The sequence below is a fragment of the Salarias fasciatus genome, chromosome 7, assembly GCF_902148845.1.
Source record: "Salarias fasciatus chromosome 7, fSalaFa1.1, whole genome shotgun sequence".
In the NCBI taxonomy this organism is placed as follows: Eukaryota; Metazoa; Chordata; class Actinopteri; order Blenniiformes; family Blenniidae; genus Salarias; species Salarias fasciatus.
This window is the reverse complement of record NC_043751.1, coordinates 30,808,930-30,827,367: the sequence shown is the minus strand read 5'-3', so window position 1 is coordinate 30,827,367 and position 18,438 is coordinate 30,808,930. Positions and strand designations below refer to the sequence as shown.

At 48.0% G+C, this 18,438-nt stretch overlaps 1 protein-coding gene across 2 annotated transcripts; it reads left to right on the top strand.

The window, feature by feature from the left end:
- The first annotated feature begins 97 nt into the window (after positions 1 to 97).
- kiaa0513 (KIAA0513 ortholog) lies at positions 98 to 18,196 on the top strand. Of its 2 annotated transcripts, XM_030096090.1 has the most exons (13): positions 98 to 209; positions 5,282 to 5,756; positions 7,175 to 7,274; positions 7,436 to 7,509; positions 8,479 to 8,549; positions 9,445 to 9,652; positions 9,770 to 9,804; positions 11,297 to 11,369; positions 11,482 to 11,559; positions 11,709 to 11,738; positions 13,706 to 13,786; positions 14,566 to 14,660; positions 15,012 to 18,196. In XM_030096090.1, the coding sequence occupies exons 2-13, from the start codon at positions 5,389 to 5,391 to the stop codon at positions 15,059 to 15,061; spliced, it is 1,263 nt and encodes a 420-aa protein (XP_029951950.1). In that variant the 5' UTR covers positions 98 to 209; positions 5,282 to 5,388; the 3' UTR covers positions 15,062 to 18,196. The 2 variants fall into 2 exon arrangements, with proteins under 2 accessions (XP_029951950.1, XP_029951951.1); XM_030096091.1 differs by lacking the exon at positions 11,709 to 11,738.
- The last annotated feature ends 242 nt before the right edge of the window (positions 18,197 to 18,438 follow it).

The following is an 18,438-nucleotide window of genomic DNA, read 5'->3' as shown; positions in this document are numbered from 1 at the left end:
ATTTACACTCCGGCCTTCCTGATTGGCTGCTCGACCTGCCGACGTCATTGGAGTCTCCCCGGCTCGGTGTGCGCATGCGCGGTGTGGTCGGAGGCGCTCGGTGTGGAGGAGCGAGAGGGGGAGGAGGCGCAGAAGGAGCAGCGGAGAGGAGCGGCGGCGGCGTCCTGCAGCTTCCTGCCGACACGCAGACCCCCGGAGACACCTGTCACGTACGTACTGGCGAATTTTAACGCGTTTCACCTCCTGGCTGCGTGTTTTTACACCGCCGACCGTCACTTCGCTGCGTGTCGCGGTCAGTTTGAATGGCTCCGGGGTCAAAGCGGAGGGTTCGACCTCCCCCTGCCGCTCCTCCCGCTCCTCCTCGGAGGGGGGAGACCTCCGTCATTCTCCTCCTCGCGCGCGGTGAAAGCTGTGGTCCGGAGGATGAAAATGGCTCCGGACGGTCGGGAGCGGAGTCAGCCCGCGGCGCGCGAGCTCTTTACGGGAAACGTCAGAGCTTCGCGTGTTGTTCTTCCTCCTGCGCGCGTCCGTCACGTCACCGCGCGTGCACGACAACAACAACGATAATAACAATAGCGATGAAACGATTTTAGCATAATTACTAAGCGACAGTAACAATAACCACAACAGCGCCGCGGCCCCGCTTACAGACGCTTTCAAGCAGAAGTGATGAATTTTCAAAACACTTCAGAGACGTAGAATTTCACAGCCTTTGAAAAACAGTTCCCAAAGTGGAATTTTTCGAAAATGCTCTGTCGATGTGTAAACAGGTGAATACACAAGTTTTCTGAAATGCTGCTTCTGCGAATGAGATGGAAAATAACGTTTTTATCCAGAGTGTTATGACTCCCAGTCCAGGTTCTCCTGGTTCTGGTCCAGGTTCTCCTGGTCCTGGTCCAGGTTCTCCTGGTCCTGGTCCAGACTCTCCTGGTCCTGGTTCCAGTCCACATTCTCCTGGACTTGTAGTTTTACTGTTGACATTCACCATAATAACAGTCCATCTTGGTCGTCAGTCCATAGGAATGTCCCTGTACTCCCATTGTTCATGTTTGTGTTGTGTGCGTGGTTAACAGCGCCAGCTCGTGGTCTGACATGCTAACTACGTCATTTTCAGTGTTTCTGCCATTTCTGTGGAGGGAGGTAGATGCAATTTTCAAAATGTCGCCATGTAAACGTGAAACTTTTCTGAATTAAAAATGCCAAAACGATGTAGTTTACATGAATGGCCACTAGTGGGTGCTGTTTGTTTTTTGCCATGATACCACACACACACTGCAGAGAACAACACACTCTAAACATTAACAATGGGAGAACACAGACATTCAAATGGACAGACCACCGAGCTGGATTGTTGTTACGGTGACTGTCAACGGTAAAACTACCAGGTCCACAAGAAAATGGACCAGGACCGTGACCAGGGGGATCTGGACCAGGCCTGACACTCTGAAGGAAAACATTGTTCTTACTATCTGTCTACTGAACGTGTGCAGAACGACTGTTTACTTCAGTTGTGGTGCGCAGCAGCAGCTTTTCTCTCGTCGACATGGAGACAGATTGTTTTCACAGTGTTTTGTTTTCCTCGGTTTCCATGGAAATGAAGTCGTTGCATTTTCAAAAAGTTGCACATCGGAACCCGTTTTCATCAAGTTAAACGGGGAGTTAGCCTTCTTGAATTGATGTTCTGATCAGCTCTGGGCCGGGATTTGGTCGACTTTAGGTGGATTTCAGGCAGAAGTGCTGTTTTGGACAGTTCAGGGGGTTTGAACCGGTTCCTGTCACTTTGTGTGGGACTGGAGCAGATGCTGAGTCTCGAGAGGGTTCTGTGTGTGTGAGACCTTTGATTGCCTTTGTGTCCTTCTAAGAAACTAAACCCTCTCTGACCTCTGATTCAGCGCAGTCATCACAGCAGATCTTAAACTGTGGTGTTAAAGTTGACGTCGGCTCAGACGCCTGTACTCATTCCATTGCGGTGGCGTTGGAAACGAGTCTCCGAGTCTCTCCTGGCGGTTCTGATCGGCGCCTCCTCTGCTGAGACTCAACACCTCGACTGGTCCGATCCTGCTCGTCACGCCTCAGCAGCGCCATCTGATGGGCGGTGTCGGAGTCCAGTCGCCGTCCGGCTCAGGGTTTTAACGTCTGAACGTTGTAAAGAGGCTGACTCTGTCCGTGCGTGGCCATCTGGTCGCCATCGCTCGGATCTGAAGCGCACGGTGAAGGCGTGTGTTCCTGCCGGCCGCGGCTGTGGTCACACTGCGGCTGTAAATCAGCCGTTACGGGGCGCCGCGTCGTAAACCTGTGATTTTATTGTGGCGCTCAGTCAAACATGGCGAGTTCCCACTGCAGGCTCCGGCCCGAGGCGGTAATCTCTCCGACACCTTCCTCTGATACCGGCCGGCTCTGGATTCTCAGAACGAGGCCGAGGTCATCCAAGTTCATCCAAACATTTCCGTCGCCTGCTCGCCGTCTGCTGGAGCCCGATACCCAGAAGGACATGGAGCGGGATCACACCAGTCAGAACCGGTCCAAAACTCAGCCCAGTCCAGCGGTTCTCCAGAAGTAGTCTGGAAACCAAGCGTTGACGTTCGGGATTCTCCGATCCACATTTTGTATCTTCCGATCCCGATACCTGAATCTGGATATCTGCCGATACTGTTTGCTTTTAAATCGTTGATATTATTGATTTTTATGCGAGGCTGTTATAAACTCCTCTCTACAGGCAGGTAGAGCAAGAATAAAAACAGGACGTCCTGAAAACAGATCTGCAGCTGTGAGGCTTTCAAATTGACCGTCGATATTTATTACTTTTCAAGAGCGATACACACAACGGGAAAACTCTCCGACGCCGATCCTCTCAGATAAAGATAAGATAGGGCTGCTTCATCCCTGGAGCTGAAGGCCAGAGTGCCACGACTCTTCTGAGTAGGGCCTAAAACCTGAAGAAATCATCCAAACCCAGTTTGAGAGTCAGAACGTTCTGGACAGCAGTCCAGGATTCAAACCGTCACCAGGAAGGAGAACCGCTGGCCTGCAGGGAGGAAGGAGGAAGCAGAAGCTTTATTTCTCCCTTCTGATCAAACGCTGTGCAGGGCTGAGGGTCGGGGAAGTCCCGAGTTCACCGTCAGGTCCCAGCCCTAACCCAAACACACACACACACACACACACACACACACACACACACACACACACACACACACACACACACACACACACACACACACACACACACATTACAGAGGCTCCAGGGCTCGTTACATAACGTGACCTCCGGAACACTGGAGATGGAAGAGTCGTGTTCGTAAGCTCCTCCCTGTGTGTGTGTGTGTGTGTGTGTGTGTGTGTGTGTGTGTGTGTGTGTGTGTGTGTGTGTGTGTGTGTGTGTGTGTGTGTGTGTGTGTGTGTGTGTGTGTGTGTGTGTGTGTGTGTGTGTGTGTGTGTGTGTGTGTGTGTGTGTGTGTGTGTGAGATGAGGGAAAGGAGGGGGGCTCCCTGTTGTGTCTGCAGCCTTTGATGATTTACTGCTGTGTGTGTGTGTGTGTGTGTGTGTGTGTGTGCACATGCGTCTTGAATCAGGCTGATTAGCGCCCCCTGCCTGCAGGTCGTGGTACCGCCGTGGTCCACCTGTCAGGATGGAGGCTTTCTGCTCGCTCGGCGGCGGCGCGCGGCGGCGCGCGGCGGCTCCACATGACAGACGACATTTCACACTCAGAACGGTGACGAACTGTGAGCCTGGTGCTGGATCACCCGGTCGGCTGTACAGGCGAGCGAAGAGCCGCCCAGGGCAGACTCTGGATCAGTCACAGACTCTCTTCTCTGAATGAAGCCGTTCCAACACAAGTGTTTCTGTCGAGGTCTGAGGCCAGTCTCTGGGTTTGTTTTCTGCCCCGGTAAAAGGTAACTACCTGGGAAGTAACTAGCAGTCCCAGGACCAGATAGCTCCCAGTACCAGGTACTGGTAGTCACCTGGTGCCAGAGGTGAATGAGCTTTTCTCCTCGTTCACTCGTCTCTTACTTATGCTCACCGACCACCTGATGTCTGGAGCTGCAGCTCAGACTGAAGCCTGGGGGCTGTGTGTGTGTGTGTGTGTGTGTGTGTGTGTGTGTGTGTGTGTCTCACACTAACAAAATTACAGCTGTGTGTGTGTGTCTCACACTAACAAAATTACAGCTGTGTGTGTGTGTTGAGTCAGGAAGTCAGACTGCGGCCTGCCACAGAGCTGTTGGAGCTGATTAGCTGAAGGACTGACTGCATGCAGGACGTGTGTGAAGGACGTGTGTCCCCTCCCCTCCCCCACCCCACGGCCCCCGAGGAGCCCTGTGTGTGTGTGTGTGTGTGTGTGTGTGTGTGTGTTTAGTTCACACCAGCAGCAGCAGACGGTCGCTGATCTTCACTAATAGTTTCGTCACATCAGATAAGCGGCGTTTTCACGTCTGATGGCGGTTTCTCAGCCGTGATTTCAGCTCCAGCTGCGAGGAGCCGTCAGGGAGCCGCCGGTGATTAAACGTTGCGACACTCGCCACGGTTCAGAGCCGCAGCGACTTTCCTGAAGTTACAGCATGAACGCACAAGTCACGGCACAAGCACAGAGGTTGTGACACGAATGGAAGCGTGACCACATAACTTTTATGAGATGAATGCATGAGCGGAAACGTGACTGCAGAAGTGGCGACATGAACACAGACGTCACAGTTTGAAGGAATTTGACTTATGCAAAAAAATTGCAGTGTAAATGCAAAAAAAATTAGAATAAATGCAAAACGTGCTGCATCAATGCTGAACCTGCCGTCTGAATGCAGAAGCTGCAGCGCGGCGCTAAAAGCTGCGGCGTTCTGGTGACTTTGTGCTGAGGAGCTGCGTCCTGCGCTCGCTGCCTGCCTGCAGCGTCCCTCCACCGCCTGGCGAGGACGAGCGTCAAACCGCAGCTCGGCTCAGGAAACGCAGCTGTGGGTTCGCTCGCTCACTCTGAGTTCTGTGGATTGTGACGATGAAGAGACGAGCGGGAGGCGGGGCTTCAGAGTTTCAGCTTCTGTTTCCTCTCACTGGTGACTCAGCATCGTCTGCTTGACTCCGCCCACATCGGATCATGTGACTGACCGCCGTTTCCTCTGTAATTAGCTCTGCAGGGCTCGGGTTTAACCCTGTATTTCATGTTAAAGTTGAAGGGGGTGTGTCAGCGGTCCTCAGGTGAGGACCTAAAAGAGGACTGCATCTAAGAGGAGCCGGTTGATTGGTTCTCCCGGTCCTCTTCCCGGCTGACGTCCTGCGTGGCGCCGTGTCTCCTCAGATGCCGTGTGAGCTGCTGTGAGTCGGCGCCCCCTGGAGGAGAGATGCTCTGAGAGCGGAGACCCGGAGACCCACCGCCCTCAGACAGAGTCCTGATCGAGACGAGTCATGGAGGCCGTCGCCGTGGACAACCTCATCGACTTCGACCTGCCGTCCCAGACGGCGTCTCTCGGCGTGGACGGCGGGCGCCACCCCGACGTCTTCTCCCCCGAGCCGGCGTCCTCCGAGGGCCTCCACCAGCTGCCGGAGCCGCTGGCGCCCACCAGGTCCGCCTCGGACCGGCGAGAGGACGGGGACAACGAGAGCGACGCCACCGAGTCGGCCGACAGCGAGAACGACATGGACCTGCCATCGCACGCCTGGGAGCGGCGGCGGTCGTCGTCCTCGTCGGCGCCCAGCGGGGAGGACGAGGACGGCCGGACGGCGGAGACCAGGCGCTTCATGAAGGCCTACGTGGAAAAGGTCTTCCACGGAAAGTAAGACACCCGTCTCTCCGGGGGTCTGACGTCCAACCGCTCCCTCCATCGTCTGGACCTCCTGACTCCATCGGTCTCCTCACCCCTCCACCCAGTCATCCGTCCATCGGTCTCCTCACCCCTCCACCCAGTCCTCCACCCATCAGTCTCCTCACCCCTCCACCCAGTCCTCCACCCATCAGTCTCCTCACCCCTCCACCCAGTCCTCCACCCATCAGTCTCCTCACCCCTCCACCCAGTCATCCACTCATCAGTCTCCTCACCCCTCCACCCAGTCATCCACTCATCAGTCTCCTCACCCCTCCACCCAGTCATCCACCCATCAGTCTCCTCACCCCTCCACCCAGTCCTCCACCCATCAGTCTCCTCACCCCTCCACCCAGTCTTACTGTCATGTCTGTCATGCAGCTCTTCACCACTACGTCACTCCATCCATCCATCATCCATTCATCCATCTGTCCGTCTGTCCATTCATTCACCCATCATCCATCCAGCCATAGTCCATCCGTTCATCCACCCACCCATTCGTCCATCCATCTGTCCATACAGTCATCCACCTGTTCATCCATCTGTCTATCCATCCATCCATCCCTCATCGTCCCTACACCCATCCCTTTATCCATCCTTTCATCCATTAATTCATAAATCCATCCATCCATCGTCAGTCCCTCCATGCATCCATCCTTTCAGTCAGTCCGTCCATCCACCCACCCATTCATCCATTCATCCATCCATCCATCCCTCTCTCCATCCATCCATTTATCAAACCATCCATCCATCCCTCTGTTTGTCCATCATTTATCAAACCATCCATCCATCCCTCCATCCATCCACCAACCCATCTGTCCATCCACCCCCTCCTCCCATCCCTCCACCTCTCTCATCATGAACAGTCTCTCTCTCTCTCTCTCTCTCTCTCTCTCTCTCTCTCTCTCTCTTTATTGGGACTGACTCCATTCATGAGTCGTTGATCATTTAAGTCTCCGTTTCTCCCGCTGGTCCGTCTTCAGTGATGAACCTGGTCCGATGGGTTCGGATCCGGCTGGAGCCGGTTTGATCCGGCTGCAGCTAGTTTGATCCGGCTGCAGCTAGTTTGATCCGGCTGGAGCCGCTCGCTTCTCTTCATCTTTCTGAACAGACCCAACCTGCTGAAATGTCAGACCGTCTTCCTGTCCTCCGCTGGTCGTCTGGTCGGGACGTCTTTGACCTCCTGTCCTCCGTCTGAAACATGAAGCTCGTCTGAGTGTGAGGAGAAAATCGTCTCTGATGGAGAGAGGACGCTGACTCTCCCTCATCCAGCGTCTTCCTCTTCCTCCTCCTCTTCTTCCTCAGTCCCGTTTGGAACCAGCTGACGGCCTCCAGGATCTGCAGGAGCTCCGCAGGGAACAAGCTTTCACCGTGTCCCGTTGTTTCCACAGAGAGGACTTTGACCAGGAGGAGAAGGCTCGGTTCGGAGAGCTGTGCGGCGGAGAGAACGGAAAAGGCCGGGAGTGGTTCGCCAAGTACGTCAGCGCTCAGGTGAGACGCCCAGAGTCTCCAGACCTTTTCAGAGGAAACTCAGTCCCAAAGCACGCTTAATTCACACATTAACACACATTTCACAGCTGAAGAAAAGCTGCAGCTTGAAGAAGTTGTTATATATACTTATGTGTATGATATGAATGTGTGTGTGTCGACAGCGCTGCCACTCCAAGTGTGTGAGCGAAGCCACCTTCTACCGGCTGGTGCAGTCCTTCGCAGTCGTGCTGTTTGAGTGAGTATGACTACACAAAGTTATAAAAAAGATATTAAAGGTGCTGTAGGCAGGATTTTGCTAGTCAGTGCTAATTTTTCTGTGTTTTTCTTTGGATTAAATGTTAGAGTATCCATTGATAATCCTTTAGAAGTGTAGCATAATCGCACTACCGCAAGGGCGCAGCGTTTCCATCTGTCTCTGTTCTGAGCTGAAAAGGAATCTCCACAGCTCCAGGTATCTTTGACCAATCAGAAGAGCCCCTGAGGCTCTAACCGTGATTGGTCGAGGGGCGTTCGTCGCACGTTCATGTGAGAGGGGCTTAACTTGCGTAAGGGCGTGATGTCAGAGAAAACAGGACAGGATTGGCTGTGCTGGGTTTCAAATCGCCGTCTTAGATGGGTCAAATCGCCATCTTGCTTAGGTAACCCTAAGCAAGATGGCAGAGATGCCGAATCCTGCCTACAGCACCTTTAATTTAAAAACTGAGATTTATAAACGGCTTTGAAGCCAGATGAGGAAGCTGTCATTACCTGTTCCTCTTCATCAGGGCAAAATGTCTTGAATTTAATCTTTTGAAAATATTTTTTCGCTAAACAGTGTCTTAAATATCCAGGATTTGGGAAGAAAAACTATTTTTTTGTACATATATCTATTAAAATCAGCGTAAGAGAACAGTTATGTCTAAAAAGTCAAATTATTTGACTAACATTAATGAGGGAAACATTCCTAAACCTGTTAAAGTCGTTCAGCTGGTATTCCTGTATTTTCCAGCCTGGTATCACAGTTAGTCATGTGACGAAGTAGTGTGGCTGTGATTGCCATGTGTGACCACCAGATGTCACTGTGTGACCAGAGAAAGCTGCTGCACAGGCTGTATTTTAATAGTAGAGGAAGAGGAATGTGTGAATCTGTGAAGACGGTTAATGACAGGTGTGTTCGTGTACGGTTCGACGCCGACCCGCCTCTAAAGCAAGGCTGTTTCCCCAGATGTTACCAGATGGACGACTACAGCCCGGCCAAGAACCTCATGACCATGTGCTTCACGTATTACCACATGGGTGAGCGCCGCCGTCGCCTGTTGAGCCTGTGAGCTGCAGGTTTGAGTCCCGACAGGCGGCCGGGCGGCTCAGGGAACCGGCCGCCGTTGTGTCATTACCCGCCAGCTGGGTTCTGCTCAGCCCGTCGCTGCGGCAACGCTCGCCGCTCTCTCTGCATCGCACGTAAACAGGAAGTGTAGAAGGATTAAAACAAGGCCACGACGTGACATCTGACACACACACACACACACACACACACACACACACACACACACTGTCACGTCTATCAGACACTCTTTATTTAGATTAAATTAAAAATGGTTTAAAACATTTTTTTTTGTTTTAAATGTCACTGATCAATCTATAAAATCATTTTTTTTCAAAATGAAAGTGCGTTTTTGAAATAAAGTAAGACTTTTTGTCACATTGTTTAGTTTAAGACTAAAAATTAGTATTTTTCTATTTTCATGTTATTTTTAAGAAGTTTTTTTAAATACAATTTTAATGTTCCAAACCAAAATTTTATTAACTATATTTTAAATTTTAAAATATTTATTAAATTACACATTTATTAGTTGTATTTATAATACATATTTAGGTATTCTATTTTTTTTTTTCATTTTTTAGATTAGGTATATATGGAAATGATTCTTAAATAACTTAAGTTGAAATTTTCTGCTCCTTTAAATTGCTTATTTACTAAATATTTCTGTGTTCTCATCACCATTAATCCTTATTCATATAATTAATTCATTTTACTTATTAAATTTTTATTCTGTGATCAGATATTGATCTTTTTATTTACTCTACATGGAGCAGTGCTGTGAGTGAATCACCTCACTCTGTGTGTGTGTGTGTGTGTGTGTGTGTGTGTGTGTGTGTGTGTGTGTGTGTGTGTGTGTGTGTGTGTGTTCAGGGAGGTGGCAGCCGTCCCCCTCGGAGCTCCTGGACCGCGGCCCCGCCCCTCCCGGTCTGGACTCGTACCTGAACAAGGCCAACTCGTGGCTGAGCGGGAAGAAGGACGCGGCCGAGCGTCTGCTGAAGACCACGGCCCGCAGCGACGTCAAGGGCTTCTTCGGAGGGCTGGAGAGCAAGCTGAGGAGCTCCATGACGGCCCGGACGGAGTGAGAGCGCCTCCTCTGCTCCTCCTCTGCTCCTCCTCCTCAGCAAAACTCTCAGTAATCTCCCTCCCTCTCTCTCTCTCCCTCTATCTCTCTCTCTCTCTCTCTCTCTCTCTGCAGTGACGGTGATAATCCATCTGAGACCAAACCTCCAGGTAAAGTGTCAGTAAACTGTTTCTCCTTCTTTCGTCTCCTCTCCACCCTGTTTCTCCTCCTCATCATGCTGTTTCTCCTCCTCTCCACTAGGGGTGTCAACGCCTACTCGTCTACACGTCTCGTACACAGATGATAAATCATGACCGTTTTGTGTACACCTCATTTTCCTCCTCCTCCTCGATGGAGAGAGATCCCTCTAGTGGTCATATAGTGCAACTGCAATAGGAAAAGATAAATCTATGGCGTCACGTGTAACCGGTTAAGCTGTGTTCAGACCGGACGCGTTTTCGCGAGAAGTTGAACGCGGGTCAATTTAGAAGTCCGCCGCTGAACAACGCCGGACCTCCGATTACACACGGCGCGTTGATGTGGCGAGCCTGTGGTGGGAAGGAGGGCTGGTTGTACTGCATCTCTTCCGGTCCCCGCTCCCTGACCTACGTCACCGTGAGGCGCTCTCTGATTGGTTTGCCGCAAAAACACTGCGCCAAAAGTTCAGATTTCCCAACATCAGCGTCGGCCGCAAAAACGCGCCGCACCGCAAAAGCATGCAGCCGACGCTACAGCGACCCGACGCGCCGCGTCTGGTGCGCCGCAGATAATTGAAAAACGATGGGGAACGCACCGCCAGTGACCGTGCGTTCCCCATCGTTTTTTTTCCAATTATATTTGGACCCAAAAACGCGGAAATCATTTGGTGAACGGGCCGTTACACATCGGTCAGAAGTCCTGGTTACACCTGTAGAAAAAACTGGAAACGTTGACACCCCGACTCTCCACCCTGCTCCTCCTCCTCCTCATGCTGTTCCTCCTCTTCATGCTGTTCCTCCTCCTCTTCATGCTGTTCCTCCTCCTCCTCATGCTGCTCCTCCTCTTCATGCTGTTCCTCCTCCTCCTCATGCTGTTCCTCCTCCTCCTCCTCCTCCTCTTCATGCTGTTCCTCCTCCTCCTCATGCTGTTCCTCCTCCTCATGCTGTTCCTCCTCCTCTTCATGCTGTTCCTCCTCCTCCTTCTCCTCCTCCTCATGCTGTTCCTCCTCCTCCTCCTCCTCCTCCTCTTCATGCTGTTCCTCCTCCTCCTCCTCCTCCTCCTCCTCTTCATGCCTTTTTTCCTCCTCCTCATGCTGCTCCTCCTCCTCCTCATGCTGTTCCTCCTCCTCCTCCTCCTCCTCTTCATGCTGTTCCTCCTCCTCCTTCTCCTCCTCCTCATGCTGTTCCTCCTCCTCCTCCTCCTCCTCCTCTTCATGCTGTTCCTCCTCCTCCTCCTCCTCCTCCTCCTCTTCATGCCTTTTTTCCTCCTCCTCATGCTGCTCCTCCTCCTCCTCATGCTGTTCCTCCTCCTCCTCCTCCTCCTCTTCATGCTGTTCCTCCTCCTCCTCCTCCTCCTCCTCCTCTTCATGCTGTTCCTCCTCCTCCTCCTCCTCCTCCTCCTCCTCTTCATGCTGTTCCTCCTCCTCCTCCTCCTCCTCTTCATGCTGTTCCTCCTCCTCTGCAGGTCCGGAGGCTGCGGAGGAGAGGAAGGGAGAGAAGGTCTACCTGTACACTCACCTGAAGCAGCAGCCCATCTGGTGAGAGTCCCGCCTTAGAAAATATATGCTTCATAAAGTTTACAATAACAAAAAAATGGATTAAGAATTAGAAATACCATTAAAAAACATGAAATTGTAAAATCCCCTCCAGGCACACCCTGAGGTTCTGGAACGCTGCGTTCTTCGACGCCGTCCACTGTGAGAGGAAGAAACGATCTCCGACCACCAGGTAGCCTCAGCTGCCTCTGGGACTTTAAAGTTTGCTCCTCTCCCTCTCTCTCCTTTTCCTCTCTCCTCTTCCTCTCTCTCCTCTTCCTCTCTCTTGAAGCTCACCTTGACTTTAACCCTTTATCTCCCTGTGCCTTGCTGCCGGTTCAGCGGAACGAAGGATGAAGAGAAAGACGAGAGGTCTGTCCTTCATTTTGTAACAGCAGCAAAAAAAAGAAAAGAGTGACGGAGGCGAAGCGGAGAGAAAGGAAAATACCCCAACCACTAACGATATCTGAGAGAGTGAGAGAGACAGAGAGAGAGAGAGACAGAGTGAGAGAGACAGAGAGAGAGAGAAAGAGAGAGATTAGAAAGATGTAAAGAGACAGTGAATGTGGAGTTTCACCCTCTGGCCGGGGGGTGGAGGAGGTGGGGGCTCCGAGGACGTGGTGTCTACTTCCTCATCTCATTCTCTCTCTGAGGGATCCGACTGTCCCGTTTACATGAACACTGAGCGAGATCAATCCCATAGTGCTTTGCACTTCACACACATAGCTCCGGCAGTGGAACCCGTCCCATCTGTGGTTCCGGCTACACGCCCCCCATCCTGAGCCAGTCCGATTGAACAGAAGCGTTTACATGAAGCTAGTTTAATCAGGCTGCTGATGTAATCAGAGTACTAATGTAATCTGATTAAACAGGAAGTGATCGTTGTCTTTTCTCTGATTTACAATGTGATGTTTCTGTGCTGCGCTTCTGTCTGCATGTTTTGGTCACACATACACACACACACACACACACACACACACACACACACACACACACACACACACACACACACACACACACACAGCCTGTTGGTGTGTGTGCAGCAGTCTGAAGGAGCTCTGCATGTTCACACCATTTACTGCCGGCATGTCACGTTTCCTCCTGCTTCTTTATTCTTTGTGAAATCTGGAGTTTTTCACAGATCTGAATTAGAAGAGAGGATTTTCTACCAGAACGTATCGACTTCTAAAGTGTCTAATATTACAATTAATTAGTTATTAAGTATCATTTAAATAGTAGGAAAAACATTTTGAAAATTATTTAGTTTGATCAAATTCTATGTATGCATTTATAAAATAATTGTTTATTTAATTGTACCACCTCGTTTTTAACATTTTATTTTATAATTCACAAATTTCAGGTCAAAGTGGATCATTTACAGATTTTTTTCTTCTTTTTTTTTTTTAAGTAACAAATGAAAGTGATTATTATACAAGTAATGCAAGTGGTGCAAAGCGAATGCTCTGTTTTAGAATTAGACAATGATTTAATTATGATCTTTCTCTGCAGTCACGCTAATAAGATATTAGATTTTTCTTGTTGCATTTTTTGCTCTTTACAAAATATATATTCCGATCACAATGTTGTTGAATTTTTGGGGGGATGTCAGTTCATCATGTTCATGCTGGAGAGAAGCTTCAGTCACATATAAAGCTGAGTCATCTGCATAGCAGCAGATTTAACCAGAGACGTTGAACACAGGGAAACAAAATACATCCACATTTAATCTGGAGTGGGCCGGGCCGCTTCCTTACAGCCAGAATAACCTTTAACATGAATCTTTAACAGTTTTATTTTTTACGGGGCAGAGTACACCTCAACAAAATTTTTATTTTCACAAAACAGAACGATTACTACAGAAAATGATATTTTTTAACATAAAACCAGTTTTAAAGAAGCTTTCTGCAGTAAAACAGTGAAATGTCCAAAATAGCTTTGTGCACGTTTCATCACCCCCCCCAGACTGCATGGCTTTGAGGCTAACGCTAGTTAGCTAGCTTTCTGGGCAGCATCACCGATGTCTCGGCTCTCAGTGTGGTTTTGTGTCTGCTGCTCTGAAGAAATGTGATTTTTTTTGTTTTTTGTTTTTTTGTTTTTTTTTTTACCTTTGTTCCATTTGCTTTGCGGTTTGTATGTCCGCATTGGAGCCTCTCGAGAGCCAGTTTTGGCCCACGGGCCTCGTGTTTGTCATCTGTGATGTTGAAGTGGGCCGAGCATGAAGCCCTGAGGCGCTCCGTGGACGCTCTGTGAATGAGTGGTCTGTGGCGGTTCCGCCGGCGGCTGCAGAACCGGAGGGAGGGGCCTGTTCGGGCTGACCGGCGCTTCTCTTTCTGCCGCAGGGAGAAGTGGTGTCACATGACCCAGGAGGAGCGGGACGACAGCTCCAAAATCGACGAGAACATCGCCTTCGGCCAGCTGGGGTGAGGGAGCTCCGCCTGCTGGAATGAATCTGAAATAGCATCTGACGTCACATTATTGTGGAAGGCATACGTTCAACAGAAACTTTTTGGCTTCATCTTGAAATTATATCTGAAATTTACAAAAGAAATCTGTGTGAAATTGTTAAAAAAAGAAAATGAATCCACCAAGTTAAAAAGTGATTGATTTTTTTCATATAAAATTATTCAAAAAATAATCAGAAATGGATTTATTTTTGCTCCCAAATGTGTTTAAAATGTGACTAATTTTACCCTTTACCTCTTTCTTGTCCTTAAAATCTGATTGGATTTAAAATTAGATTATTTACAAATAATTTACTCTTCACATGTATTTTAAATGTGTTATTTTGAATTAAAAAAAGTTTAATTCCAGAATTATTTAAAATGTGTCCAGATTTCACCTTCAGTCTCTTCTGAGTTCATCTGAAATTATTTCTTAAATCATCTTAAATCAGCTTCTTCAAACATCAATCATCTAAACTGAGATAAAGATGTTTAAAAATTATTCAAATTGTTACTTTTTTTCAACCACAATTTACATTTGTCTACATGTTTCACAATTTTGGTCCAAAATGTTTTTATAAAATTGTCAGATTTTCATGAAATCAACTTAAAATGTCTTCAAATGAACTTAAATGATTCCAGAATGTTTCGTTAGTTTTCTAGTAGAGATTTAAACTCGGAACAGAAGAAGTGTGAAAACTCCAGAACTCGAAGCTCCCTCCATTATCATGGTTCTGCGTTGTGTGTTCTGTTCTCAGGACCTTCACTCACAACATGCTGGCGTTCGGTCTCAGTAAGAAACTCTGCAACGACTTCCTGAAGAAACAGGCGGTGATCGGAAACCTGAACGAAGGTCAGAGGTCACCTTCAGGCCGCTCCGCCAGTCAGACTAGAACCCACCTTTATTCTAGGAGTAGAACCCGACCGCTGTGGTCCAGCATGGAACATCTGTAGGAACTGTTCACATTTAGATCTGATCAGGCTTCAGATCTGGGCTAAAACCAGGTCCTGGATCAGGTCTTGAGTCAGGTCTTCTTGGACCAGGTCTCAGATCAGGTCTTAGAACAGGTTGTTAAATTCAGATTCAGATTAAGTTGCATTTTAGGCTTCAGATTAGATCTCAGATCAGCTGTCACTTCCTGTTTATTAACTGTGTGTGTGTGTGTGTGTGTGTGTGTGTGTGTGTGTGTGTTTCCCTCTACAGAACAGTACAAACTGCTGAGTGAACACATTGAGAAAATGGCTGCAGAGTGACGACGTTTCCGTCTCCACACGGAAATACACAACACACAACAGACACACAACCGAGAAACATGTCAAACTGACTCACAACACGTCATCCAGACACACACCACATCAAACCGACTCACAACACTTTAAACCGGCAAAACACTTTGAACCGACTCACAACACGTCATATAGACAAGCAACACATCCTTCAGACACACAACACGTCAAACCGACACACAACACGTCATACAGACATGTCACACAGATGCACAACACGTCTCACAGTCACAACACGTCACACGGACACGCAACATGTCAAACCGACACACAACACTTCAGACCAACTCACAGCACGTCATACAGACACACAACACGTCCCACTCCACTGTAGCTCCTCCCCTGAAGCTGTAGCTCCGCCTCCTGAAGCTGAAGCTCCACCTTCAGAAGCTGTAGGTCCGCCTCCTGAAGCTGAAGCTCCGCCTCCAGAAGCTGTAGCTCCTCCCCTGAAGCTGTAGCGCCGCCTCCTGAAGCTGAAGCTCCGCCTCCAGAAGCTGTAGCTCCTCCCCTGAAGCTGTAGCTCCGCCTCCTGAATCAGCAATAACCAGCAGCTTGTGTCCGTCTGCGACCCTCTGAGCAGGTTCTGCCTCGGCCTCCGTCGCTCTGGTTCCTCTGTCGCTCTGGTTCCTCCGTCAGTCTGGTTCCTCCATCATTCTGGTTCCTCCATCACTCTGGTTCCTCCGTCACTCTGTGGTTCCTCCGTCACTCTGGTTCCTCCGTCGCTCTGGTTCCTCCGTCACTCTGGTTCCTCCGTCGCTCTGGTTCCTCCGTCAGTCTGTTTATCAGGTGTAGTTTGATGCAATAAGACTGGTCGTCCTCTGATCTGTGTCCCGGTGAGGTCGGGTCCATTTTTAGTCCTGAGAACTCTGGTGTTGTCCGGTAGCATCGGAACATCAAGACAAACAAACGTTCTCATCATTCAGCACTTTGTGTTTCAGATTACCACCCGCTGTTCTGAAGGTTACAGCAGTGTTGTGTTTATAAAGGGGGGAAACAGCTCCTTAGCCTAGCTTAGCTTAGCTTAGAGCATGAGATTTAAGCATAGAGGTAGTAGCTAGCTTAATTTTTTTTCCACCAAAAAAGTTAAAGTAATGTTACAACCAAAACTCCCTGAGTGGCAAATATATTTCTTTTGTACAAAACAGTCGATCCAAAGTTTTGTTTTCGTGTTTGTATTTTTATGCTAAGCTAAATTCTGAATTTTTTTAACCTAATTATTGGCAGGGAAGTTGTTACATGAACTGTTCTTGTGTGAAAAACGAAATGTAGAGCAATAGCCACATGCTAACTCTCTTAGCCAAAAATCCCTAAACTTAATTGCTGGCTAGCTAGCTAGCTTAGCTCTCCCAGAATTTAAAAAGAATTGAATTACAGCTAACTCATGTTTAACTTGGTCAATCTGTGCAAAAAGCTAAAGGTTGCAGAAAGAGTTTAGTATAGTCATTTGATGCTAAGCTAAAGGTTGTTTTTCGGCAGCTGCTTTGCATGAAATGTATTCCTATCAAACTTTAAAGACATACTTTAAGTTATTTTACGTAGCGGTGGGTCATTCCTTTGTGAAAGCAGAAAAAATAGTTAGCCTACCTAGAAATTTAATATGTTCATGCAAACTGAAAAAAGCTAAAGGTTGATAAAATAACACTTCATTATGTTTAATGTTTTTTCTCAAGCTAAGTTAAGTAAATTAGCTTCTGGCTCTATCTGTATATGACAGTGGGTTTATCCTGTAAATATCTATTTTAAAGAAATGGGAGAATGGAAATGTCTTTGAAACCTTTTTGTTTTTGGAAACAAGTGGCAGCTAAGAAGCTAATTTCCATGTTATGATTTAAAATGAGAAGGAAAACCCCGCTAGCTGACTTTAGCCTTTTGCTTTATCTAACTGAAGAAAACTGACTCCGGATTTATGAAGGTAACACACGCCAGGCGCTTTGCCGACGCTAAGCTAACCGCTTTCTCTGGTTCTGTTTAAAATAAGGTGTAGTTTCAGTGTTCAACGATAAATGACGTTCCATAATTTTGTGGGAAAAGTCATTTGAACTCCTTAAATCTGTGCTAGCTTCAGGACGATAAGCTTTACATAAAAAATTAAGAACACCTAGCCGAGCTTAATCAGCAAATTAAAAAGCTCACATTTTTTTAGACGTTTTTATGAGGCTCAGTGATGTTTCAACATGTTAACATGTTAAAATCTCTGATAGCCACAAACAATTAGCTTAATATTTAAATTGCTAGCCTAGCTTATTTGGAAAAAAATGTACTTATTCATACATCTGTGGTTCATAAACGAACTGTTCTTTTCTTTTTAAAGATTGATCTTAAAACAGTAATTAACATTTTTTACCAATGGGAATGAAGTGGATCGTGATATTGATCTTTTTTTAATCATCAGATTTTTTTTAAATTATCTTAATTTCTGTCGTAATCTCTTGAATCTGAGACGCCACACGTCTGAAGTGCCTTCCTTTGAGGTGAACCGTCTCCATCCCGTCTCGTCACTGTCGGCAGCGCCGGATCTCCGCCTCGCCCTCGCGCTCCCAGCTAGCTTCCGTTTAGCCGTTAGCATTGTGGCTTGAGCATGTTTCCCGCTGCATGTTTAGGTGTGTTACTCCGTCCCGCCACCGCGGGGCGGCGTTGTGTCTCCGATCGTGCGACATTAGAAGTCTGTGTAAACATTGTGGTTCTGGGTGTTGCCTGTTAGATGAAACTTCGTGATCTAAATGTCTGACTGTACTTCCAGCCGCTCGCCGTCCGCTCGCCGTTAGCTTCCGATACGGTCAGCGTGAATCCCTCCCAGCTGACCGCAGTGTTTCCTCCACTCGTCGCATGTCGCCGGACTCCGTTCGGGAGCGTTTGTTGAAGTATTGATCCGTTTATCTGTAATTTATTGGACTTGTTCGCTCTGCATGAGCCGTTTATTTGCACTACGTTCAGACTCTTGATCTGGGTTTAGACACCAGATCCTGGTTTTTGGTTGAAGTTTACCAAGTGTTTCTTGTTTTTTTTTTTTTAAATGCTGTAATAAACGAATGTCAACATGAAAACAGCTGTACGCGATTTTAATTATCTGGCAATTTGAAATAAAAAGAAACAGGTGAGTGATCGATGTTTATTCAGGATGTTTTAATTTAAATTTAAAGAAATGAACTGCAAAGACAGAAAAATCATTAAAAACTGGGACTAAAACTTGAAAGACAGAAATTTAGGACAAAAAGAGAAACTGGAAATAAAAACACAGACACAAGAAACTCACTCATCAACGCCGTTAAACTTCCAAAAAAGATGAAATACAACGAAACGAGAAAGGACTGCAGTCACCAAACTATTGAGAAAGAGGTCAGAAA

Excerpts from the sequence above, each read along its gene's own strand:
- kiaa0513 (XM_030096090.1), top strand. The coding sequence starts at position 5,389 with ATGGAGGCCGTCGCCGTGGACAACCTCATCGACTTCGACCTGCCGTCC. Across the intron at positions 9,653-9,769 it reads TCCATGACGGCCCGGACGGA|TGACGGTGATAATCCATCTG; the intron begins GTGAGAGCGCCT and ends CTCTCTCTGCAG. Across the intron at positions 14,661-15,011 it reads GATCGGAAACCTGAACGAAG|AACAGTACAAACTGCTGAGT; the intron begins GTCAGAGGTCAC and ends TTCCCTCTACAG.